Source organism: Tubulanus polymorphus, chromosome 2 (assembly GCF_964204645.1).
Source record: "Tubulanus polymorphus chromosome 2, tnTubPoly1.2, whole genome shotgun sequence".
Taxonomy (NCBI): Eukaryota; Metazoa; Nemertea; class Palaeonemertea; order Tubulaniformes; family Tubulanidae; genus Tubulanus; species Tubulanus polymorphus.
The window spans coordinates 20,119,550-20,147,320 of NC_134026.1; the positions used below are offsets into that span (position 1 = coordinate 20,119,550).

At 41.0% G+C, this 27,771-nt stretch overlaps 1 protein-coding gene across 1 annotated transcript; it reads left to right on the plus strand.

Moving 5' to 3' along the window:
* The first annotated feature begins 86 nt into the window (after positions 1 to 86).
* On the plus strand, positions 87 to 27,771 carry LOC141899632 (FRAS1-related extracellular matrix protein 1-like). The gene is made up of 13 exons (XM_074786050.1): positions 87 to 252; positions 11,804 to 12,100; positions 14,308 to 16,526; positions 16,922 to 19,573; positions 20,106 to 20,308; positions 20,706 to 20,855; positions 21,099 to 21,205; positions 21,772 to 22,018; positions 22,583 to 22,957; positions 23,196 to 23,512; positions 23,672 to 23,873; positions 24,430 to 24,600; positions 25,781 to 27,771. Exons 2-13 carry the CDS (start codon positions 11,876 to 11,878, stop codon positions 25,993 to 25,995), a joined length of 7,083 nt encoding a protein of 2,360 aa, XP_074642151.1. The 5' UTR covers positions 87 to 252; positions 11,804 to 11,875; the 3' UTR covers positions 25,996 to 27,771.

The window sequence follows — 27,771 nt, forward strand, 5'->3', positions numbered from 1 at the left end:
TGCGCGTAAATGAACACCCACTCGCGCGCGAGATCCCGTTTCGTTGTGTAGAAAATCTGAATATCTTGCCAGTTGAGTACCTCGATTCGGCGAACGATCTAGCGTTAGTTGTTCCGAGACTTAAGGAGGATATTATCAATCGATATTAAACGAGGATACTTAGATACTTGAACGTTTAGGTTGAATCAAAAAGACATGTGACGTTGAGTTTTTAAACCAGGAATACACGCGAAAATACCTTTCCATATTGAGGTAAGTTCAGTTAGTAATCGCAACGGCTGTGTCAGGATCGGTCGGGGGCCACCGTTCGTTCTATTTGAAAAAAATGTCCGTATTCAAACGCAATTCTCTATAGAGCCCAATTCTCAGTTGCGTATTCAATTAAATGCATTCTTGCAAATAAGTGAAAACAACATTCTTTCGGAACCGCGCGACAGCAAAATAATTTCAGCGACATTTCCAACACGTATATACTGCACGTTATTGCTATAAATAGACGGCAGGAAATATTTTTGCAAATGTTTACACTCGATTTGATATTGATGACGTTCCCGAATCAAAAACAACGGTAATCATTTTCGACGTGCGTAATGTACAATGTATAATATGAGTTGTAGTCGAGGATGCTAACATATCATGTAAGGTATTGTTTGATTCTTTGTATCTACATTATCAATGAACCCAAAAAAAGGCAAGCCATCAAAAATATTTCCATACATACCTTGATTATGATATATGCAATTAGCACGTGTACCCACGAATTGAATTAGAATAGAACACGATGAAAAAATTCGTTACATCATTCAAGTCAGTGCCGGGACACTTGAGGGCCGGTTCCATGGTCTCGGTTTAGTCTTAAGTCCAGTCTAAGACTATCTTAGTTCTAAAGCCAACCTAACAACTTAAGACTTGTCTTAAGATTTAAGATCATTTTTCGGACTTAAGTCTCGACTGTGGAACCAGCTTCCAAGGGACAGTTGAATAGCCAGACCATTCTAAGACCAACTTAGTCCTATTAGCAAATCTAAAAAACTAAAACCAGTCTTAAGATTTAAGACCATGCACTTTGGACTTAAGTCATCTCTGTGCAACCAGCCCATTGAAGAAGTCGACATAGTTTCTTATAGACGAAGAAATATACGATTCGTGGACCCTTAGCATTACTGAATCTTTTTCATCGTAATTTTCAGCATATCGGAAAAAGTTTTGATTAACAATTAACCATTCTGTAAGAATAAGAAGCCGATTATATCAAAAGGAATTTTGATCAATCCACTTAGCGGATAAGATTCATTCACGAAATGATAATCAAATAATATACATATTTTCTACTGAAATGAAAATATGAAATGATTATCTATGATTCGCAATTCATTCAAAAATATCGAATGTACAAATGTTGAAAAAAGCAGAGAACGCGGATAACAGTCAATCGAGGTTTTAAATAAACGCCGCGACCGATTATTCTGAATATTGAATGCGATTTGGCTCGTGTGTATTTTGTGCAGATTTTATTTGCATTCGTTTCAAGGATGTGTTTATCTACGTAAAAATGTTTGATTCTAATTACGTTTAAATCGTTCGTCAATGCGACAAGGTCAACTACGTATTTTGCATGCAGCCGATCGATATAAAATATGTGTCGTTATATGGGGGTCTGATTTTTGTCGTGTTTAAAACGCCGCCAAGTTTCTGTATACCTTTCAGATAAGTGCTTTGAAGTCTTTTCGTATATTCACTCGTATAAGGCTGTTTTCAAATATCAAATGTACTTGTAAGATGATCGAAAAGAAAGTTGATTTAACTTCTTCTCAAAGCCTATTATGAATCTATTTACTTTTCAATAGCCTTTTATATGCCGGTGCTTATAAACCATAATAATTTCGTCTATGGTGAACTGTCGAGATCGCTAGATATTTTTATCCGCGCGGATAAAAAGGCATTGTTTGTCACGAAGATCAGAAGTCAAACTTTAGAAAACCGACGTTCAAAGGCTATTCGGTATGCGGTCGGAATGCCCTAATTCAACCCGTACACTTCATACGTAGTGAAAATTGTCTATATATTGTTATTTGCCACCGATGTTTAGCAAAAGTTACATACATATATGACGACGAATCGAGCTTGTGGACAGAGAGTTCTAGGAAGGTCAATGTAATTTTGCATTGAGCCTTTTAGTAAACCTCGGGTGCAGCTCAAATAGCCCCGGAGCCTTGCGTGTGTGGTCCATATATAGTAATAAGATAGCCGTTTTCAGATTTCACAGATCGAAATCCCTGATATGCTCTCTCAAGTTTGGAGTACATTTTGATAAATTGACCCGTGTCGTCAATGGATGACGGCCAAACACAAATTGTGTACATAGTATACGACTTACATATTCTCGAGAGCAAATATCGTAATATTTAGACATTGCGGTCAAACAATGAATAACGCAGCGGAGAGAGTCAAATCAAACGATTTGTAGCAACTTTTGACCACGTGTATAGGCTTATGAACCACTATAGGTCAGTTATTAGTGACACACGAGAATAATATCATAGGCACAATTTATCTAAGTTTCCGCGAATTAGGCGCGCAATTCATCGACCTATAATTGTATATACATATCCATATTTGGGACTCACGAATCCCAAATACTGAAATGGTAAAAGATATTAATCAAAATAGTGTTTAGCTGAGCTTTACTCGAAGAGACAAGTTTTTGGATTCAATAGATCGCATTTCAAATCAAATGTATTAAAGAAAGTTGTTTTTTTCTTGTTTAGTTTCCCGTTTGGATGATTAACACGAAAACAACAGTGCGCACGCTATCGAAATCTTCGCGATACACCGCGGGGACTCATTTAGCTTACGGCAGTTGAAGGCGTATCAGCTTATTTTCCTCTGTGACACATTAGGCTATGTTTCTGATATTAATCATATTTTTTACTCCCAAACGGGGACTCTACCTCGCTGCGAAATGCGAGACGGGAAAATATCACGCTTTATATTTCACACTCATTCGGTGCCAGTGGCTTTCTTATTCGGGTGATATCTATGAGGCCCTTCGGTTATTACGACCAAGCGCTTGAAATAGAAAAATGTGAAGTAAGATTTTCATTTCGTAAACCTGATTTCAATGGCATTGAGTCGTCCGTAGATAAAACCTTATATTTACTATATCGATGACTGCTTCAACCATTACGTAAGCTCGGCACCATTTTATCGATTTTGACAAATATCTTCGGCGAGTACGATCGAAAATTACGTAATCGAAATCTACGCAACATTTTGTGGACGAGTGGTTTTCCGTGTATGGAGTTGTCTGCTTAATTGATGATATCGGTTTCAAGGCGATGGACCGTTGAAAAATGATTGCAGTTTAAACAGTTTACAGTTTATCTGACAAACTCAAGGTCTACAATTTAGACAATGTGAATGAAAAATACAATACAATATACAAAATAACATAGTAGCGAATGCCGTATTTACACGAATATTTTTTGAATTTTACTTATAAAAATACATAAGTTATACAGTGTTCTGAAGTTTTTTGTATGCATGAGTGAGGAGGATTTATATTGGTTTAGAACACTGTACAATGTATTTACTCGGGTCCTTGATTCCTGAACTCCGAACACCGCACTTGTAAAAGTGGTAAGAATCATTTACGCATTGGTCGTCTGCGAAGCGCATATATTTCGTGTGCGTGATCGCTAGAAAATTGCTTTTGATAGACGCCATGAAATGGGATATTTCTGATATTATTAATGAATTGTTAATGAACGCATAGTCGTTGTCCCGATGATAACCCATCACGGCTATTAACTAATAACTCGGGATTGAACACGCTCGGTCGTGTTATCATTGCATATCGTATACATGTATATCGCCACTATATCTATTACTCATCGGATCTGGAAATACTTGAGAAACATGACGTAATATTCGATATTTCAATCTATTTCCTTGGACATCTTTTTATACGGAACGTGTTTTAGCTATAGCAAAATCCGATAGTCGGGCAAAATACGGCGTCTTCCTTCTATTTAAACTTCCATCTGTCAAGGCCAACTTTCCATTTATCAATTTTCAAATTCCTTGCAATTTTTCCACTTGTAATCGAGAGCACTTGTATCTCCTTGAAACTCTTGGACATCCATCGACACCCACCTCAAAGTAATTAGTTTTAACTCACTACTTATAGAAAATTTCACTTATCAAGAAATGAAATAAAAATACACGACGTTTCGAACTCTCATTAGAGATCACCGTCGGCAGTTGTTTCATACCTGACGATGACCTCTAGTGAGAGTTCGAAACGTCGTGTATTTTGATTTTATTTCTTGATAAATGAGATTCGTTTTTAATCTTTTGAATTCTCTATTTAGTGGTTTTTTAACTTATCATCTGTTCTCAACGTCAGAGTACGGCTATTTCACCACACCTCCAAGTATTTTTCCATTAACATCAAATACGAGGAATAACTACAGTCAGTCAGTGGTCCCTCAGCTTTGTTTACAACTCGAATACATAAAAATTGTACGTCGCAATGAACCCAGAAATACAGGATATTGCTTTCAGTATGGAATGAACATTAACCTTCATCAATAAGATGCATCAAACATTAACACCAAAAAGGGCCGGATGTCCGCCGCTATCAGTTCTAAACGGGAGCCTTCTTTTCGATGATCGCCGTCGAAAGATAATGTATATGTATGTACGCAATTCCTATCCACCGAGTTTTAAATCACGTATCAGTTACTTTATTTTTTTCCAAGTGCAAAATACTCATAAAGTTATTCAATACGTTGGCCAATCACTGGTAATGAACAAATTTAGATAGATAGTTTTCGTAAAGATCGGTAACATTTGAAGGAATTTTCTTTTACGACCGTATTTCCTCTTTGTTCTTTTATGGCTTCTCTTTCTTCGCGAAAAGCGTGAGGTTTTGAAATATGTCATGTGCGTTGGTATACTTCGTATTCTTCGTTGCTTTGACGTGTCCCCGGTAACCCTTGCGGTCACCCAGGGTAGTCAATTCTTGAAATATCTTCGCCATTATTTGAAGCGTCGCTGGGAACGTGTATGACGCCACAGAAAGAAGTTCTCAGAGCGACCATCAATAAATCTAATGCTCGGGACATTTACAGAGAATTAGAACTTGAAATATTATCGTGTTTCAGAACCATTCCAATATTATTGTTTGCAGCCATACTAGTCAAATGTCGAATAAAGCCTATACAAGAAAAAAATTCAAAAACTTTGATTCAAACACCGCATATAGGCACCGCAACTCTGTTTTGTGTATCGATGGATCCAGTTCCGCAGTGTTGTGAGTTAAGATTTGACTCGGAGTAGACTCATCGAAAATGGACTGATTTTAGATCGGAGTCCACTCATGTATGGAACTGGTCCTTGAACTATACAGTAGTTACAATTCAATTCAATTCAAACTTTATTCAGATAAACGTGTACAACGCTTGTGCCCGGCATAAGATTTAAACAAAAGGTTAAAACAAGGAAAGAATAAAACACGCGAGACTCAAAAAATTACATTCATTCGGGGTTACCGCAGCAGCTAACATGTAAAGTCTATCCCAAGTCAAATCGCAAGCAACTGGACCCAGTTGGTCGACAAATGAAACGGACGCTTGGAAAATTCGTCTTCATTTTAGCGGCGAGAATATCCATCATGGCAATGCGAAAGTAGTAGGAAATGAAAAGATCAACTCGTCAATTAAATCATGATTTTTTACTACGGATCGCTTTGAATGCCGTCGAGAACATGATATTTATGTCGTCTGCGTGCGAGCGGTCTTTTTCCCGTCTGCGATACTTCGTTTTACTAGACACTCGTCGCTCGTGAAGCGGCATTCGTCATATTTAAAACATGATTTCGTAACAAGCCAGATGAAACTAATGTAATCTCTGGTGCCGGTTGGCAATCGGTTCATCATCTTACGCATGTCACGAATTCTATAAAGCGCATGATGGAAAACAGCATGCGGTTTGTAGTCGTTTTGCATTCGGCGGGTTCCTGTGTGTGTCCGCGGATTCTCTCGTAGGCAAACTGTCTCCGTAATTTGATTAAGAGTCATTCGATTCGATCCAAGCGATAGATACGATTATATGGTCTCGAATCTCGAATGAAGCCTCGTCCCAAGACAACGTATACGAGACGAACTGGCGGGAACTTATGTGTTGTACTGTGTGTTGTGAAATTATATTTATCGATTGGAGATCGTGACATCGTCACCTATAAAGCACTCGAATTGACCGGAAGATTCGTTAGATGCAAGGTTTCTATCACCATCAACTTGTGTTTTTGAAGATAGTTATCGTTAGCATGGTCGTGGCAGTGTACTAAATGACTCATCTTTCCCTGAAGTTGACCCCGTATCCAAAACTGGCCTTAGTGGCAAAAATACTAAGGGGTAACCCGAATCTATGTTCCGAAATCTTGACATATGCTACCTATTTGTGGTATCATGTTCTGCGATTCATTCTTTCAATGCCAATGTTGCTGTGAATGGTCTGGAATTGTGCGTCGGTGTTTTGTGACTTAATGGACTTTATAACGTTATACCGTAACACAACCTGTTTTGATGAAAATACAACACCGCGGCGCATCATCCTCGAATCAAGCGACGACCAACGACGCTTTATCGAATATTGCGGTTCATTAGCCGTTACACGCCGAACGGATATATCCTGAATGGAATTTCAGCGTTTTGCTGCCAATGAAATCTATTTCTCGGAGACAAACTGGCAAGAACCCCGCGTCATGATATTACTAAGGTAGAAACCTGCGTCGAAATATATTGCCGATTCCGAATTTTCATCGGTCGTCGGGTGAAGGTCACCATGATTGGATTCACGCTCGCTAGAGTAGCCATTGTACTGTTGAAATCGAGCGCAATCGATATAAGCCCGGCTACGATCGGTTTCCATCCTCCATCGCGTCGTATAGATCCAAATTCTAATCGTGGCGTGTTGGTATAGTTTGAAATTAAATGGTCCCATTCACGACTATGTGTAGACTTTGTAGTTCAACATGAGATGCCGTTGTATTCTTGTTCGGTTTGCAAAAACAACAAACCTCAATCCCGTCTGTTTCCATCCAATCTAGTTTCACTGAGTTTGCTCGAAAGAATTAGAGATTTCGATTACTGGGAATGACCTACAAATCTGGATTAGATAGTGTAATTTTTCTTGGTGTCAAGTCGGGCCTTTGCACTTTCTACATCTTTCACTGTACTGAAAATCCATAGCTAATGGAAACAGTGTTTCTGATAATCATCGATAACTATTACCCTTGTTTTTAATTAGGCCTACACTACGTTTTGGAGTTGACAGATTGGGCATTAACGATATTCTTTAGAAAATGTTTCAAAAACAAAACTGTGTAAGTTGAGTAGAGATATGTACCGGTGTATTGCCAGTATTACTATAGATATTACCTAAATAAATAAAGGAAAAAAAGAAAACTTGTTGAACAAGACCACTTGACATTTCTCTACAAGCGGAGCAATCTATCTAAAAATCTATTCAGTGATTGCGCAGGCGAGAAATGATGTAATCTGCTCGCCTTGGGGTTTTATCATCGAAAAATGTATCACCTTCGCATCAGAAAAAATACCGCCCGCGCGGCTTATCGGAGCGCACTTAGCCAGCGAGCGTGTGATTGATAGCCAGTAATGACCCGTGCTACAAAAAACAACACTTCCTTCAGGTAGTTGTTGGTGGTAGTCGCCGAAAACGATTAAGGATCGAAATATTAGCGATATTGTTTCTAGCGAACGCGTTTTGCGCGTGATGGCCAACAGGTACCACATCCCATCGGTGGTTAGTGAGATAATTTGACCCGGGCCCACAGTATCATCTTGATTTGCCAACATCATTTTATTTGAAAACAAACTGAATAGAGCTTTTAAGCCATCGGTCCTCGTCAACCTGTTCCGGGGTTTATGGATGCGAATCCTGTGGTGGCGACAGACTGTTTTTCGATCGAAGGTTCTTCTCTCTCATTCTCTTAATCGGAAAGAAGGAACTTCAAACTTGGCGCCAGTTGCTCCATAGTTTGTTAGAGTCAACTAGTGCATAGTTGAAAAAGTGACGACTGAAAGTTCTTGTTATCGTTTTTATCCGCCGCTTATCTTTAACCAACTTTTGAGCAACTGCTAAATAATGCCTAAAAGTGGCGCTAAGTGCGGGTTGGCATTTATCGTCGAATTCTTCGTATTGATTTTCGTCGAGCACTATATACGGAACTTACTCGCGTGCGTGAGGGTTTCAACTCCATCGCACAAAACTTCTGACAGAAACAAGACAAATTGCCTGCGTCGTAAATGCGTGTATCCCGTTCACAAAACGATCCGAAATTGCGCAAACAGATACTTTTCGTCTGTCGTTTTTATGCGGTGTTTATGATATACGAATGGCTCGTTTGTTTCTATACTAAAAGTCATAATTCTAAGAACGAGAAACATGTTTCATACGATATTCTAGAATACACAGAAACCGCGCCTCGCTTGGCGACCTAAACGAAACTCAAGCGGCGGAACCGAGTAAATACGGGGATATTTTTACGATCGCTTGTTTCACGCGTGGCTGATTTGCCGGAATCGGTTTTTTCTTTTGTCTCGGTAATTACCGCGTGACTTTTTACCGTGTAAACATATGATATTAGATATACGAATCACGGAGAAATAAACAACCATTACCGATGTTAGCGTCTGCATAAATAAATAGCGTATCACCGGTGCTCTATGAATTGCACTTAATAGCTCGCATTGTAACGAAGAAATTCGAACAGCCTAGCGCGAGTTATTGAGAGAGAGAGCGTGATCGTTTCCAGCTCCCACTTCCCAGTTTTTGGAAAGACAAAATGGCGGCTCTTTCAAACAGGGTTTAGGGTCTGATAGATTTTGCGGTCTAAAAGGTAATGGCTTAGGGTTAGGATTACAGGGGCGGATCCAGAGAAATTTGAGCTGAGTAGAGGGGGCTCAAGTGCAGTGTTTTCCCATGCAGATATGATTTTTTTTATATTTCGATATTCCGAAACAGCAATCGATGTTTATTGACCTGCGGGTTTCATCATTAATATGATTGATATCGCTATCAAAAAACATTTCGAACACGGACCAGGTGTCTACACCTCCTCACCCCTCCCTTTTGGATCCACCCCTGGATTACGTTATAATAGGCTAGGTATATAACGCTATAAGGACAGTGAAAGCAGTAAAGCTGGAGTCAACATGTGGCTCCAATGGCTCAAAATGAGTGAGGGGTACTTCGAGTGAGGGATGCAAAACTTAACACGCTTTTAGCAACGAATCTTTTACCCAACGGCACTTCAATGATATAGGCCTATAAAAGGCGTGCCAAAGAATAAAGAATTAAGAGCACTATCGCAAGTTAAAGACCGATAATATTTAGAACGGTGAGATGAATTGGAAAAAACCACGATTTAGACTTCGCACTAAAACCTTTTTTTTCAATTCGGAAAGCCATGTCCCCGGAACACCGTCGAAGCCAAAAAAGAAAGGATCGGGTTCCTTTATCGGTCGGGGTTGCGGGTTTTTTCCATTGAAAGAAGGGGGAAACATGTAGCGGTATATCCGCTCAAACTATGGTTCACGCATTCTTGGCTCCGCAACGGAAGAATTAGACAAATCGAGCCGAAATATGTGAAACATATGGAGTCGGCTTATAGTTTCTACATCAGCCTACCGTATACGCAAGGTTAAGAAAATCTAAAACCCCTGGTGCACGGTTGGTGGCAATTTAGATCGGGTATTATATATGTAATGTATATCCACGTTTTGAGATCGGGTAACGAGGGATTTCGAATAAGTTTTTTGATCTGCGCGAATTTGTGTGGATGATTTCCGCCATATAAGGACAACACCTGTTGAAATAATCCTTTTTTTGTTTAACGTATTTCGAATGCTTGAACTTTCCGAACTTAAGTGCGGGTATATTTATATACTTGTTGGGTGTGGATAATGAGTTATGTATATAACCTCAAAATGATGCAGAACCCCGAATTTCATTCGTCTTTTTTACACATTTCTCCAGAAATCAATGAAATCTCGTCACTTGCATGTAAAAGGCATTTTTTGTTGAAATCCGAAGCTCAAAATTTCGATCCGGGCTATATGCGGCTATTTTGTGCCACAGAAGCGATTACTGTTGATGAAATTTATCGGGGTGGAGTGCGACGAAGTCCCCCGACGTTCGTATTAAGACAATTTAGTACTATTCACAACAATCTTTCTGTGTTAGCCTAACGAACCCATCTTTCTTTGTTAGATGACGATGAGGTGTCGTAAATTATATTCTTTTTTGAATGAAGGCGAATGAAAATATTCGCTTTTTTTAAAGAGTCCGTTGCTTGAGATACGTCGGTGGCGCGCATTCCTGCAACGTAGTCGTACGTGACTGCTGGCCTGGAGGTGAAACCGGTACCTATTCAGTATTGACTTAGACGCGCAACATGAAAAAAAAATGCGGCGAATAAACCTCCCGATCGGAGCGCGAGAATAAACGCCGATTCTCTGCGGTTTGTTACTTTAAATTCACTCAGACAAAAGCACAGTAGCGCGGAATGCAAACATATCAAAAATTCTAAAGCTTGACATGTTATATATGTACCTCAGCGGATTTCCTTTAATAGTTTTCGAGTGGATATAATATTGACGCTTTTCAAAGACGTCTTGTTACAAAATTTATTTGCGGCGCGCACCTATGGGGGCAACCGAAGCGTTGAAAAGGAAACCACACGCATGGGGTCGTAATTATCGAAAGGATATAGCGCGAAAACGATGTCTAACCTTAATACATTATTCAATCTTATAACATGTAGATAAACAACTGGAAAGTCTTATACTTAAGGCTAAAAAATGATACCTCGTTTCTCCTAATCGGTCGGGTTTCTTCTATAGCTATTTCTATAGCTATTTCTATAGCCACTGGGTCTGACAGTTATGGTTAGCTTGATCGCAATTTTTCGGCTGGGTCAACTTTTGAGGTCAGCAGAAAGGAGATACAAGGTATCGCAAAATTTCGATTTAAACGAAAAATTCTATAAATTGAACCAATCCTCCATCCATTTTTACTTCGATTTCCGATTTCAAAATCAAACCGCCTGTTCCGTTCCCACCAAAAGGACACCAATTCAAATCAAATCAAAATAAAATCAACCAGCCATATACATGAGAAAATCGCTAGGCACAATCCCTTCAAGATCTAAAAAATTTACATTTTTATGAATTTCACAGATCTAAACCTTGATTGATTCTTTATCAATTCAGTTCTAATCGAACCGATTGGGAATTGATCCATTTTGGTACTGAACGCCACCATGGTTATATGTCGGGTCTTAAGTTCTATCTCTGTTTTCTGTGTTTTCGGCAGAGAGGGAAGATGGACTCCTCGGGATAAAAAGACAACCGGCAAGTATGTACATTCGACGACGAGATTTTCGTGTTGAATAATGCGCATATATCATACATGTCGTCGATGTCGTCTGCCTCGAATCGATATGAAAGCTTTTGACTGGGGCAACGTCCCTTGGGGTTTACCGCCGATGAAGTCAACGGATATTATGCGCGGAAGAATTGAGATCCGTATTTTTCCTTAAATGTCGTATCGTAATATCACCACTCGCTCTCTCTCGATTGAGGCGTGCTTCGCACGCGTCTCGTCGTGTCGAAATTCGATGTCGCTATAATCTTCCAACGAAGTCTATATACCGAGATATGATTTATATACAGCGTGATTCAGACTTCGAGGTTTTTTTTCGTATATTTTTCAGCGCGATGACTTGAGACTCGTCGGACGATAAACAATAACAACAACGACGACGACGACGACGAATATTCCCACGATGCTCGAAAGGCTTGGCATAATCGTGTGCTTGCTGTTCGTAGCGGTGCATTGCAGGATCGTCTCGACGAAACGAGATGTCCGAGTGAAAATCGGCCGAGCGGTCTACATCGATCCGTACGATTTGATCATCAACGGAACCGATAACGATCACCACCTGTTGTGCAAGATCGAAGTCGACTCGGCCGATCCGATGTCGCAACGAGTTGGAGAAGTCAGTCCAAAGGTGAGTATCATTCGACCGAACGATATAAAACAAGAAACAGATTTTGCGTGTACGAAGCTGCCAACTGTTCTTGATTTTCAGCATGGTTTTACTATTCTATAACAAAATATACTGATTTGATTTGTTTGATGTGTACAAAATATGAAACATGTTTTTTTTAAATCTTAAAATAGGGATTGACCCTGTTATTTTATTTGGTTGGTAAATTTCGTTTGATTTCCCTTACAAACCCATCACACCTGTTGGGAGTGAAACAGGGAGAAAGATGTTACTGAGAGGGTCTTTTCATCAAAACTTAAAAAGTAAAAAACAACGGAAGATTTCCTTTTCCGTTATTAGTCCTCGTCAACTGTCTTTTACCTTATTGGCAGACCGACTTTCAATAGAGATTTAAAATAGAACAAAAGGTTTCCTTTCTGAGACATCTCAAAATATTTCTAAAAATAACAACATTTCCTGCATATAATATGAAATCCTCACTTTGTTACACTGGTGAATAATAAGATCAACTATAGAATACCAAGTTTTGTCCAAAAATATAATTTTCAGCAAGATTATTGTAATTTGAAAAGTCCTCTCAGACATGTAAGAAAATAAATCAAAACGATTTATTTGCAACTTTATTTTTGAGAACGATTTATTTTTTCCTGAATCTTTCCTAAATCTACAAATGTCATTTTTTTCAAAACGATTTCTCTGCAACTTGATTTTTCTGTGGATTTATCTGTGACTTTATTGGCAGTCGTTTCTTTTTTAAATACTAAAATAATTCTCAAATAGAAAATGTAGTAATGTTGACAAGATGTACTTTCATCCGGTTTATCATCAGACATTGATAAGAAAGAAGCACATCTGGAAAGTTTGAAGAGACGCTGACATTTGTTTGAAAACCGATTTCAAACGACCTTCTCGGGAAGAAAACGATGCAGCCAATCCCCTTCCAATTATACGGTGCATCGTTCACTCATCAGGGGAAAATCTTCTTTTTAATCATGTTATTATCATTATCAATGAACGCGAAATGACGATAGAAATTCCGATCTAAGAATCCGAGCCATTCTGCTCGATGTTGGTAGCCCTAATAAGTTTAAAACCCACAATTAACGCAACATATACGGAATTTAAAAGATTAAAACGAGTTCTATTTATCGAGAATTAAAATCGAAATGCGCGACGTTTCGACCTCTCACTAGAGATCATCATCGGCAGCTGTTTTACACCTGACGATGATCTCTAGCGAGAGTTCGAAACGTCGTGTATTTTGATTTTAATTCTTGATAAATGAAATTCGTTTTAATCTTATAAATGCTGTAGAGTGAGTGGGTTTTAAACTTATTAGTTATCTGTTCTCCGCGTCGGAGTATCCATATCCATATTCAACGCTTACGACTTGGCTGCAATAAAGTCAAACCGTATATCATTAATTATGCGATCTCTTGTGAACTGTAACTGTCCGTTAATGTTACCAACTCGATATTAATGGCCCGCTTCAATTAACGAGATGGTCTCTCGTACAACGAACACAATGTTATTACACAGACATTATTGCTTAAACGCGGCATCTGATGATGTCGTCTGCCGGTCGTTCAATATCGTTTGCGCTGTATGCATTTCTCTGCACCGTCCTGCTGCAGGCTGTCGTCCAGCTGCAGTGCATTCATTTCATACATCGTAAATCTCCCGGTTTCTTATTCGCCTAAAAACAGGCATAAAAGTTTTTTTTTAGCTGAAAACAGCGTTAAGTATGAATATCAACACAATGCCAACTGACTTGGGACTTTGTATTTGTAATCAATTCAATCGTTTCTAGGTGTCGAAAATGTCTACGATTTAGATTAAGCGATTCAGATTGAGCGCTTTTAAATGAGTTGAATGCGAGAGAAAATTTCAAATGAAAATAATTGTGCCACTTTCTCGCCTTTGAAATCGTTCCAAATGTATATCAATAGGTAATATTATTCTCGTCAAGACTTAGCAGGCGACGGCTCCAGAAAAAAAATTTGAAGGACTTGTCACATCCTAAAAGGCAACTTTGATGTCCACAAAGGCAATGTGAGGGACACTACCACTCAGACATGTACCAATGTACCAATTATTTTTTGTTGACAAAGTAGAAAAGCGCACTCATAAAAATCCCCTGGATCCGCCCCTGCTTAGTGCAGTACTAATTTCGATTAACCAGCCACGTTTTATCCCTCTCGTTTCAGGCTTTTGACTGTAAATACAAGCCGAAGTTTGTCAAGTACACGCACAACGGATCCCCGTTGCTGCGCGAAGACCAAGTGAAACTGCGCGTCTACAGATTCAGCGTCGACGACGTCGAATCCGATACGATCTACCTCAACATCGTCATCGTCAAAGAACCATACGACATATTCGTCGTGAACGACTTGACGCACCCCGTTGTCGAAGAGTTCAACGGCGTGTCGAACTTCATCGACGCGTCGGCGCTTCGATTCCGCTTTGATATGCGCAACAACGCCTCTTGCATGGTCGGATTCAACAGCATCGGCTCGGCGTGGCCAATCGCCGGACAGGTCGTGCACGGACCCGATAAAACGCCTGTTCACTCCATCTGGCGCGAGTGCCACGAGTTTTTGTTCATGCAACTGCAATACGAACACCTAGTTCCTTCGACGCCCGAGGTAGACTATATACCGCTCACCGTCGAGGTTAACGACCCGAACGTCGGCATCATCACGGAGCAAATGTATTTAGCTATAGATATCAACGGAGCGTTCCCGAACATGCCCCCGAAAGCTTCGTTTATGAGCGAATACTTGTTAGATGTCGGAGAATTCGTGTTGACCGTGATTTCGCCGAATATCATGACGGCCACGGATAACGAGACGCCGAGAGCGTCACTGGTTTACAACGTCAGTCGACCACTGTTGCCCGGTCAAGGCCACCTGGTTAATCTAGCCGACCAAACGCAGGAAATCTCTTCCTTCGTGCAAGCCGATTTGGCTAATCGTAACATCGCCTACCAACCCCCGAATATCAGCTACACCGATAGGACCGATTTTAGTATAGAATTCACAATCTTCGACAGCCACTTCGCTCATAGTTTGCCTCTAGTTTTGCACATATCAGTCAGACCATCGGAGACCATCAAACCCAGAGTGACCTTGAATACTGGGCTCGTTCTGGTCGAAGGTCAATCGGCCAAAGTCACCAACGATAACTTGCAAATTGTCGACAGAGACAACATCGATAACGTAGAAATTCTAGTGAAACCTGGAGGACTGAACTATGGAAATTTGTTCGTCAGCGGACAAAAGGCGTTCGTCTTCAATCCCCAGGATATAGCTCTGGGAAGGGTATACTATAGGCACGACGGAGGGAATTCCGTGCAAGATTACATGTTACTGCGTATCAGCGACGGAAGTCGGTCGATTCAAATCCGTTTCTACTTTCATATCATACCGATAGACGATACCCCGCCGATGCTGATCAGCGAGCGCGGCTTCGAGGTCAAACAAGGCGATACTCTGCAGATAGAGTCGGACATGCTTCAAGCTAAAGACGAGGATTCGCCGTCGTCCGATATCATGTACGCAGTAACGCAAGCGCCGGCGCACGGTAATATCGTCCGCAAGTACCGCACGGGTTCCGTCGGCCAGAACGTCGGACACTTCCTCCAAGAAGAAATAAATCGCGGCTACATTTTCTACCAGCATAACGGTGATTCGGAAATCTACGACACGTTTCACTTCACGCTGAGCGACCAGAACGTGCCGCCAAACGTTTCCCCTAAGCAAATGCTTCAAATCGACATAAAACCAGTGCTGGCAAAACCGCCGGTGAAGGTGGCCAATACCGTCAACGTTCTGGAAGTGTTGGAGACAGAAGTCGCCGTTTTTACTCGGGATAACCTAGCCTACGACGATCCCGATACAGACGACGGGCACGTTATCTACACGGTTACGGTGCAGCCGTTTTTCCCTCCGGCAAAAGTGACCGTAGACTCCGGCCGGCTGATCAACACTCGCAATATGAGTATGTTGGTGAAAGACCCGTCGTTGCCGGCCATCACCGAATTCACGCAAGCCGAAGTAAACCATCTCCTGATCGCTTTCATGCCACCAGACGCGGATATAGGCACCGAACCGGCTGAAATTGTCTTCTACTATTCCCTTTCGGATAACACGGGCAACACGATAGCGCCTCAACCGTTCGTCGTGCGTGTACTACCAGTCAATAACCAACCCCCTGAATTGAACACGAATACCGTGAAACTGAAAGAAGGTGCCCAGGTGACGATAACGCAGGCGGAGATCTCCGCGACGGATATCGACACGAAATCGGAGGAATTGGAATTTGCGGTCGATGTTTTACCCAGACACGGGATGCTGAAGAAATATGGACAGAATATGATCAGGGGAGATAAATTCAATTTGACTGATCTGGATAAAGGCGCCATGGTGTAAGCAAGACGTTTCTTATATTGAGATCATGCACTTATCAGCAGTGTCTACCTCCCTATTCCAAAAATACCATGCCATTGAGTTTTTTTTTAAATATAAGAACAGCAATTTCACATTTGAATGAAAAGACTATTCAATCAGAATACTGTAGACCTCCAACATCATTGACACCCTTTTGCTGGGAAGTGAAATTATGAAAGTTTAAATCCCGAGACATGATTGGCTGGTATGATCAGCTGAAACGCTTAATAAGCCAATCATAGCCAATCAATTTCGCACAAAAATATACAATACAACGTCCATGTTTCACGCTACAACACCAAAAAGAGATATATATTCCAATTTTACCGCATTATCATCATTTTCCTAAATGCCGTTTTCTGTATCGTTTCAGATACTTTCACGATGGTTCAGATACCGAAGAAGACCAGTTCATGGTTAAAGTAAACGACGGGGTACATTTCATATCCAAAATCGTTCCCGTCGACGTTACTTTGGTCGACGACCAGAAGCCGGTGATGAGGTCGTCGACGAGCGGCCCGATCATCGTGTCTGAAGGCGGCGAGATGGTCATTTCGCCGGCGACGATCTCGGCCGCCGATCCCGATACGCCAGACGAGAAAATCACCTTCATCGTCGTGCGACCGCCTACGAAAGGCTCCATTTACAATTACCGTTCGGAAGTGAACCGATTCACGCAGCGCGATGTCAAAGATGGCCGCATCAAGTACATGCACAGAAATGGCGACGTCGGTTACAATCCGGAATTCGACGGGTTCAGTTTCGTGGTCACCGATAAACCGGGCGCTGCCACTACGTTCGACGAAGATTTTCCGTCTAATTTCATCAACATAACAATCTTGCCGGTGAACGACAAAGCGCCGGAGGTCGTCGTGGAAAATCGACTAGTGGTGAAAGAAGGCGGCAAAGTGACGATCGCTCCGAACATTCTGACAGCAAACGACCAGGATTCGGAACCGATTCGTCTGCGATTCGAAGTTACGAAGAAACCCGAATGGGGCTTCATCGAGAATACGAAACCGGACAAAGGCTCGGAAATAAGTAACACCGGCAAACCGATTACCGAGTTCAGTCTGCAAGACATCGATGACGGAGCTATCAGGTACGTTCAGGCGAATCACCAGGGAGTTGAACCGCTACACGATATGATCGTTTTGAAAGTGAACGACGGGGATTTGTATTCCCCGGAGACCCTGTTACCCGTAAGCATTATCCCGCAGAACGACGAAAAACCGACTATTAACCTATCCGATTTCGAAGTCGGCGAAGGCAAAGAGAAAATCATCGACATCGCGATGCTGAACGCTACCGATGCCGATTTGCCCGGCGATCGCTTGATGTTTTCGGTAGCTAGAAAACCTCGTCACGGCGACATCAAAATGATGATGCAGGTCGAAGGACGCTCGGAAGGGATGATACAAGTCCCGATGCACGATTTCACGCTGAGGGACCTGCAAAACCACATGGTGCTCATGTACCAACACGACGGATCGGAGAACTTCGACGATCGCTTCACGATCAGGGTCGACGACGGCCAGCACGTGACCAGACGTATTTGCAAAGTGAAAGTGCATTCGACGAACGACGAACGGCCGAATATCGTCAAGAACGCCGGGTTAAATTTAGAATATCGAGAAACCGCGTTCATTACGTCATCGGCGCTTTGGACGATGGATGTGGATAATCTAGACAGCGAATTGTGGTACGTGGTCATCCGAAAGCCGAAAAAGGGAATCTTGCAAAAGCGCGTTCCTATAGGTGAAGTTATCGCTCTTCGTCCCGGTTCCGAATTGAGCAAAACCGACAAGATATGGATCGAAATCGACCCGGGCGTGAATTTCACCCAAAGTGACCTGCTCAACAACCGGATCAGGTACAACCATCTGGGCGGTTTGGACAAAATGTCCGGCGACAGTTTCGTCTTCAAAGTCACCGACGGAACCTACTCGACCCCGTACGAAACGTTCGAAATCAAAATCGAGAACTCGAAAATTTCCGAAATCGATTTACAGGTGAAAAACGCCAAGGTGAAAGAAAACGGACGCACGATCATCGGTACCGATTCACTCAGCGCCTCCGACGGATCGGGGATGGCCAGTCGACTGCGGTTTTTCGTATGGAGGACGCCTTTGTACGGACAAATAGAGCTGGCCAACAGACGCGGTTTCGCTATCCGTAATTTCACGCAGTTAGACCTCGCATCGGCAAGACTGCTCTACTCGCATACGGCCGGCTCCTCGGAAAATGTCGAAGACTTCATGAAATTCACCATAACGAATGGATTTCAGACAAAAAACGGAACGCTCTACTTCCATATCATACCGAATGATAGAATTACGCCGACCTTGGACGTGAATCGACCTCTTCCGGTGAAACGCGGCGAGGAAAAGGTCATAACTCCGGCTTACCTGTCGGTGTACGACCCGGACACCGATGCCGGAAACGTATCGTACTTCATCATGAAACATCCCGATCACGGCGAGATCTTGAATCGAGGATTACTGGTCATCAATAAATTCAACCAGTCCGACATCAAACTCGGCAACATTTTGTACAAGAGTTTCTCCTCGGACGCGATGATCGATCAGTTCTGGTTCATCGTCAGTGACAACAAACACATCGGTTTTCTCATAAACAACTCCCTACAGTTAGACCCGGTACCGTTCAAGATTCTGCTCTCCAGCAAGGATATCCTTCCACCGAAACTCATCCGCAACAAGATGCCGACGATGCTGGAAACGTTCGATAGAGGTCGCGTCGGCTATCTGATCAACAATCGATTCTTGAAGACGATGACCTTCGACGGTAGCGGACCCGGCGATATCGTCTACACGCTTCTCGAGCGACCGATCTACGGCTATCTGGAAGACACCGTTACCAAACGTCGCCTGAGAAACAAGTTCACGCAGAAGGATTTGGACGCCGGGCGAATCCTGTACGTTATCAACGCCGATCACCAGGTATCCAGAGACAACTTCCTGTTTGAAGTACACGACGCGAAAGGAAATACTATTCCCGCAGCAAGGTGAGTATCTCGTTCAAGACGTTGATCAATCAATCAAGCTTTCGGTCAGTTGGTTCGGAAAAGCATGTCAAAAACGAATCAAACTATATTCAAATTTCATATTATTTATTCATTATAGTCAATTATATGTTATCTTTCCATTCCACCAACGAGCAATCAGTTTGAAATCAGAAGTTCTCATGCGTACAGACAGACTCACAATAGAATTGCCTATGACAAATGAAACCCCTTGATACATAGCTTTCCGAATAAGTTTCTTTTGTGGAATCGATTCTATGTGATGATCAATTCTATGCATGTTAATTCTTTTACATAATATAAATCTGAAATCTAAAGATAAATGATGATGCCATTTCCCTTGAAGCAAATGATCGAAAAGTATGGAATGCATCTTGTTCAACAACAATTTGCCGAATGAAAGTGCTAATACGTTAATGATTCATTAGTCTTAATTATGCTACATCAAATCTAATATTCGATTATGCATGTTATGATTATGCCGTTAATCTCGTTTTCTTCCCGATGCTCGCAGATTCGAAATGCGCTGGCCGGTAATCGAATTCAGCCTGTCCGAATATACGGTTTGCGAAGATGTCGGCACGTTGTCGGTCGGCATTAAACGGACCGGAGCCGTCCACCAGTCGGCGTACATCAATGTCAGGGTTAAGGAAATGTCAGCGAAAATCGGCGTCGACATTGGCAACCAAGACTACGCCCAAATACAATTCGATCCCGGTATGATATATACATTACTTCGTTAATCCAATCAATTTCTATCTAAGAAATTGAGAAATTTATGTTAAAATCAGTTGAAAAATTTTCAAAAAGTCATTTTAATACAATTGCTTCTTGAAAAAGCCCTTTACCGGGAGGGATGACTACTAAATTGTTAAGAGTTATAGGGTAATAATATCAATTCAATAAAAAGTGCTGATGAACATTCTATCACAGTGAAATATATTGAATTACCATTGCTATTACCGTATTTTAACATAATCTTCGAACAAGTCCTAAACGTCTTTCAACTGAATTAAGAAATTCCGAAAAGTTTTTCACCATCGAAAATCGATTGTGGTAACATGTGCTTACGTGGGCTATTAGTGCTAACATCTGCTTCGGTGATTTTTTTTAGGTGTTACGATGGTTACTTGGAATATAAGAATTACCGAAGACTTCCTCGATGAAAGTGACGAACGATTCAAGCTACTTCTCAAATCCCCGGTCAACGCGCTGATTGGCCAAGAAGACAAGTGCGTCATCATTATCATCAATAAAGATAAAGGTAATTGGAGGAGAATTGACCGAGGTGAAAAAACGATATGGATTTCGAAAATTGATTCTTCAGTACATAATAGTGATTTTTTCATCAATTTTCGTATGAATTCACCTCTTTGAAATGTATGAAGCGGAAAATAGAATCAGGGGGCTGAAGGAATTTCAAGAAGCTCTTTCATTTTACACGACGCGAACTTAGTTTTCTGTGAGAAAGGTCCGATATCAAACGACGCGAATGTGTTTATTTCAGATGCTGGGAAATGCCCTCCCGTCCCTGGAATGGTCAATAAATACGGCGTTGTTCCCATTCGGAAAGACGTGTCAAATACGATAGACACACCTGAACGAATACATAGGGTAAGTACCAGAAACAACTGTGAGACAAATGCCAATATATTTGTATATGTAGAACTGATGAAAATTGCTAGGCATTATGTTATGTCAATGTACAAAATGATCGACACAGAACTGAAAATCTACGCGTTTTGATAAATCAAGCATAGATCTTCTCCGGTATTTACATCAAGGTGGATCTAACCGATTCTTGCTTTCCGTTCTAAATGGACGCTGACTCGGAGATCAGTTCAATCAAATTAGTCCATGAATGGATTTTAAAAACTCTAATCTCAAGACCCATTTGTCCATCAGCGGTTTTAATCAAACTCGTTTTCTGTGTTCCGCGGACGCTGTTTGTATATCATGTTAAGCCAGTGAGCATGTTTTATACATCCTCGCTTCCCAGTATTCCGAAGCTTACGCCAACACAATCAAGGGTCTGCGGCCAGGGTTTGTGCTGGCGTGAGCTTCGGTTTTATATGGATTTTAGACTGAATAAATTGCTATTATTACGACTATAATTTTCAAATATTCAAGTGTTTATTCATTGAGATGTATGATTAAATTTAGAATTTCACTCTCAACAGTATCATTCCGTGTCCGGGTCGTATTCGAACAACAAACTGCCGATTTCGCCTCTACATCAAAACGACGCCGGCACAAACGGCGACCGCCGCATGAAAAGTAAGACGACCGCTCTAGCGAAATGGAAGAAAGAGAAACGACGCCAGAAACGATTACGTAAGCGTAAGCAACGTCTACAAGTACAACGTAAACGTTTGGCGAAGAAGAACAAGCAGAAGAATAAAAAGACTAAGAAAAATGGAAAGAAGGGTTAGTCCGATTCAATGTGTCCCAGTTAGATTTGCTTGAATGGGATATGAATAATACGCTACGATGAAAAATGATATACACGAAAATGATATAGGCCTAATTTGTTCGTGTATTTCATAAAAGTCCAGACCTAACGCGTATCCCCAAGATAACAAGAAACTCAATAAAAAGCTAACAATAAAAAGAAACTCAAAAGAAGCTAACAATTTGCGTTTAGAAAAAATCTTACCTCATGTCTACAATAGATAGAAAATAGGTGTACACAAGTTCAAATGAACCTTGACTTTTGATCGACAAAACCCCCATACACACACGATACAGTACTTAAAACTGGTTAATCGCCGCTCGAAAAAGCATGCAGATCATTTAACCTTTGATAAATTAAATCCAACATTCCATGATTATCGATATATACATTTAGAAATTGGATTATGATAGTAAGCATTTCAGATGATAAATTTCACCCAAAATTATACCGATTGTCTCAATCGGTGTTTCATAAAATGATGATTCTGCATGCAAAAAACCTAGATAAAGGAAATGCACTTGTCTTTCCCATTATAGGAAAATCCAATAAGAGAAAAAAGGATCACTCTCTGTCGCAATCTCATAAGGATGGTCTAGACGTAGGAACTAATAGCGAAGCTAGTGAGACGAACGCGGGTAATGTACCGCGTAAGACGAAAAAGAAAAAGATGAAAAAGAAGTTTAGCAACAACGACGACGCGGACGACGTCGAGAATAACGATGACAACGCCAGGGGATCTTCGCCCGGTGCTCGCCGGAAAAAAGGTCCGAAACGCGGGAAAAGACCCGGCAGGAAAGCGTACGGAGGTCGCGGCGGCGGAAAATGGAAGAAGAAAAACAAAGCGAAAAAGAACAACAAAAACGGCGATAACGATCGCGGGGCTGGCGATGATTCTAGGCAGACTGAACAAGGTAAAGTGACGGTCGATATTCTGGTGAAGAGACTGTGAACTTTCTCAACCAGTCCCGACGTTTATATTGCCATAATTTATCACTGAAATTGACAAAAATAAAGATATCTTTTGATATCATAATCACACGTGAAAACTAGATGAGTAATAAATTTGGATCCCTGTTCTGTAGACCCTTAGTTAAGTGTACTCCCCTATTTTCCACGATGCTCAACATACGCTATATTCTATATTTTCAGTGAATAGCGAACCTATACAAAATATCAAACGATACAGGAAACCTATTGATGAAGGTATGCAGATAGATCACACGGGTATGCAAGTTGATCAGTGGTCGTCCAGTTCGTCGGAAAGCTTCCAGAATTCCGACACGACCGATCTGGCAGCGGACGACAGCAGTATCGAGACAAAAAAGAAACCGGTCAATAGCGATGAAAATGCCGGTGCCTGGTCGCAGTTACCAGACGACATCAAAGAAAGTCTGAAAGAAAGTCACCAAACGATCGGCGAAATGCTCGAAAAGAAAGCGGCGGGCCAAGATCAAGGAGATATAAGGGTAAGTTCTCGTTCTAGGATTTCATCGATCTAGAAACTCGATGAAGAACTCTTCGGATCGCGAAGTATTAAGATATCCGTTGTTGATGTGAAAAAAAACGTCGCATTCCATCAGTTAGTTCTGTATTCTTCAATTAACTACGTCTTATGTGTTCTACAGTACGTGGATACGTGTAATTCCAACACGAAAGGCATGCTGCATCTCGACCCGGCGACAGACCGAGTCTATAAATGCGACGGCACCGATTGGCTTTCTCTGGAAGAGTATTTAGCCAGGGTGAATGCGGCGACGACTAAGGCGCCGAATACCTCGGTATCCGACATAGATAAAGAACGGAAATCCGGAATTGATTGCGGAGAAGGTAATGACATGTGTCTGCATATATATGCTTTAAGAAGCAGAGACGGATACAACACGTATCTCTCAAATATAAGGATTTTCAAAGCAACACGACCGAAATACATATTCATATATCCTATGGACCGAATGGAGTGCTAGTCTCGTTCCCTTTTAGAAATTCCGTAGAGGAGCCGTGAATTAACCGGCTGCAGAATAGATACAACGTCACGAGTAGTACTATATAAGTAAACTATTTCATTTGACGCATGAGCTTTCGCTACTGATGTATAACAGCTTCATCAGGTGAATGAGTGATGCTAATACATGAAGCTACTATACATCAGTAGCGAAAGCTCGTGTGTCAAATAAAACAGTTTACCTATATAGTACTACTCGTTTCGTTTCCTTTTAGAGATAAAGATGATGATGTCCATAATAAATGATCTTTTAAAGTAACTAATAGGGCACAGAAATATGAAAGCTATGATTGATCAGAAAATCATGTCTTTGGTGATATAAGCCTAGTGTTTTCAACTCAGTAATGTGTAACCCTTCCTCGTTTTCTAATTTATGTATAGGGTGGCGGGAATTCAGCGGAATCTGTTACAAGGTCATCGAACTAATGTCGTCATGGGACGAAGCGGAGAATTATTGTCTGGAAACCTATAACGCCCACTTGCCCAGTATTTGGTTGGCCGAAAACCTGGAATGGTTACATGATTTGGCTGGAAGGGAAGCGTTCTGGTTGGGTAAGTGGTGTCGATGTGCTAACATCATTGCTATCGGATTTCGTCACAATTTATGATCCCACATGTTATGTCGGAGGAGATATCCGGCATATCTGGTACTGTGTCTTATGTTATGAGGAGCGCCCTATCATCTTTATCTCGACCTAACAGGGTTCTTGGGAATTTAGTTCTGAACTTCGATTCCGCAAGTGAGGCCAAAGGACAACACAGTGCTGCTGGTTCCATTATGACTCCATCTTTTTTTTTAAATTTTGAATTAAAAACAAAATCACAACGGGACCATACTTGATATGAATGGCCCAGATAATACCGAGTCAAAACTGTAATGCACAATTCTAAACGTATGCATAGCTTTTCATGGAAACTTGACAAATCATGGTCTCGATGCGTAAGCGGATTTAAGCCGTCCTAATTTTTCTTTCTACTTAATCTTCATTTGAGTTTAAAACCAATTGCGATATCCTTGACGAATTTCTTTCGACGTTTTCGTCGGAATTCTCCTGTCCCCGGGGCGGGCTGTTTGTTGGAAGAGGAGATTTTAGTGAGATTCGTGGCGAATGTCTTCGAGTAAAACAACTGATCTTTCGCTGCTGCGTGTGTAACGTGATGTCCCCATCGGAGTTTGTTAGAAAATACATGCGAATTTGAGGCGGTTTGTTCGTGATTCGTAGACAATAAGTGCTTCCCTCTCAGGTTGATCTTTACGGAGCCCCCGGGGTGACATTGTGAAAAGACTGTTTCCGTTCGAACGAAAAACAAACCATTCTTTTCAGTTTCACGAAAAGGACTAACTGCTAAATCGATTCTTGATAAGATAAACTGAATAAATAAAGTATTTAAATCGATTTAAGAGTTAAAACTTTTTGTGAAACAGGACCCTGTAAAACTCAGACGGACTGGACGGAGATTTTATTAAGTACCTGTTTCGTCCTTCGGCGGAATACCAGTCAATTTTAGACAATATCTATGAACAATATAATCTAGTCGATGATTCTTCTCATTGACCCAGTTATTTTTATGACCTAATTCGTATCATGTGTCAATCTGATACAATTTCTCGTAAAACACTGGCGGCCAAATAACACGTAGAGTATTAACTGATTTATTTTCACTTGAGAATTCATGGATCCACTTAAGAATATGTCACACATTGATGATAAGATTTTCTCAATATCTTCAGGTTTGAATCAAAAGTCCGGATACCGACGTTGGGAGTACTGTAACGGCGACCCCGTTACGTACACGAACTGGAAGCCCGGGTTCCCACGAGGCGGCCGCGATTCGTACAAAAACTGCGCGCTCGTCAGGAAGGAGGACAAGTTGTGGACGAATCGAGAATGTAACTTGCAGTTGGGAAAAGTCATTTGCACGCGTTACTCCAATCAAAAAGTGTGAGCAGCGCGATTGGATCGCGGTTCCATTCGCGAATGGTTTCCGCTGTGTTTGAATTCGTCATTGTGTAAATCAACCTAAATAGGCTGAAATGAATATGACCGAGGCTACGGTCGGACAAAATCTGGAAAATATACTAGTGGGACCAGCAGACGCGTCCGGTGTGAAAAAGGACGCACAATATCGATATGTAATATCGTTTTCGTTTATATTATCGTATATAGATACAACGGTGGCGTATATAAAAACGAGACCTTATCGACTCGTTTACCTAGGAAAAGCTTATTAAGAATTAACCGCGGTTGAACAACAACAGCAACAACAACAACAATAACAACAACAACAACGAGGCATGTACATCGGAATGCCCGGCAATAATCTAACTCGTACTTTAATCGTTAGTGATTACTTCAAAGTGATCTACATTGAGTTACACATGATGGTGAACTTATATATATACGATTTTCGTTTAATTGTAAATTAATTTTTTCTCATTTATTTTCATTATGATGTATATATTAAATATATATTGATAGTAACTAACACGAAATAGACAACCCAGAGAGTACCGTGAAGTCGTACGCGAGCAGGACGATGTTTTCTAAACAATGAAAAGAGCGCCTGGTCTGTAGTTTGAGTAGTTACCAGTATTCGTAAATAGGTAGTTTCGAAATCGATAACTCCACGGTGTCCTGGCAGAAGCTGAATTTCGTTTAATATCGTTTATTTATTCTCAGGAATTTTGATTTTATGTATACCTATTTTTTTCTACGCGAAAACATAAAAAAACGTGCATTATATCATGATTTTTGGCCAATTCTCTCGTGCTGCTAAGCTTTCATCGTCCCCGCGTGAATTTCAGAATGAAAGGACACATATTGAATCGAAATCACTTCATCGCTGCTTTAGTTCGTAAATTCATGGGCTATTTTCGTTTTTTGGGGTCCATGGTAAATTCTAACGTCGACAATAGAAAATTACGCCAGCAATTTCTGAAACGATTACACCGACCATTTTGTCCATCGCCTGCGATAAAAAAAAACGTAAACGTGTCTTGTTCATCGTCACGAATGTTCAACAAAATGATCTGCGCTAGGCTCTATATGAACTTCTTACACTTTGCCATCGTCTGTATAGCAAAGCAATCGTGGATGCGAGATACAATTTCACAGCGTTCATATCAGAGAGATTCGAAGCTAGCGAAATTATCCTTCGCTTTCTTTCTCATTTCCCTAAGTAGCCATAGCGTCATTCTTTGAAGAGTAATTAAATTCTATGTGAGTTGGAAAATCTTTTGTTAAAGAAATGTAAGGTAATCTTATCCGTAACTACACCGTTCACGTCTATCTATAGATTCTGTAAATAGGTACATTTTGGAGGGCCAGTTGCAGCATTCTCACATATATTATATATCCCGCATTTACATATATACCTTATATATACTGTGCCACCAGACGCTAGGCATTTCAACTTCCAGAGAGGACAAGCCTTTATAAGCATATTGGTGTTTACATATTCTGCTATGCAATCCCGCGCGAACAACTACGTAACTTATTCTATTATAGTATGTGAATGAATGGAAATATTAATAATAATGTTATAAATGAAAAAAAAAGATATGTACTAGAAACAGATACACTCGTTTAATAAATTAGTTCTAGGAACGAATTTCATTTCGCTTCGTTTTTCTTCTGAGCGGTAGAACATTTTGGAGAGGATGTTTCATTGGGATAGTCGTACGTAAGAATCCCCTGGGTGAAAATCCCCAAGTAAGAACAC

Excerpts from the sequence above, each read along its gene's own strand:
- LOC141899632 (XM_074786050.1), top strand. The coding sequence starts at position 11,876 with ATGCTCGAAAGGCTTGGCATAATCGTGTGCTTGCTGTTCGTAGCGGTG. Across the intron at positions 21,206-21,771 it reads CACCTGAACGAATACATAGG|TATCATTCCGTGTCCGGGTC; the intron begins GTAAGTACCAGA and ends CACTCTCAACAG. Across the intron at positions 24,601-25,780 it reads AAGGGAAGCGTTCTGGTTGG|GTTTGAATCAAAAGTCCGGA; the intron begins GTAAGTGGTGTC and ends CAATATCTTCAG.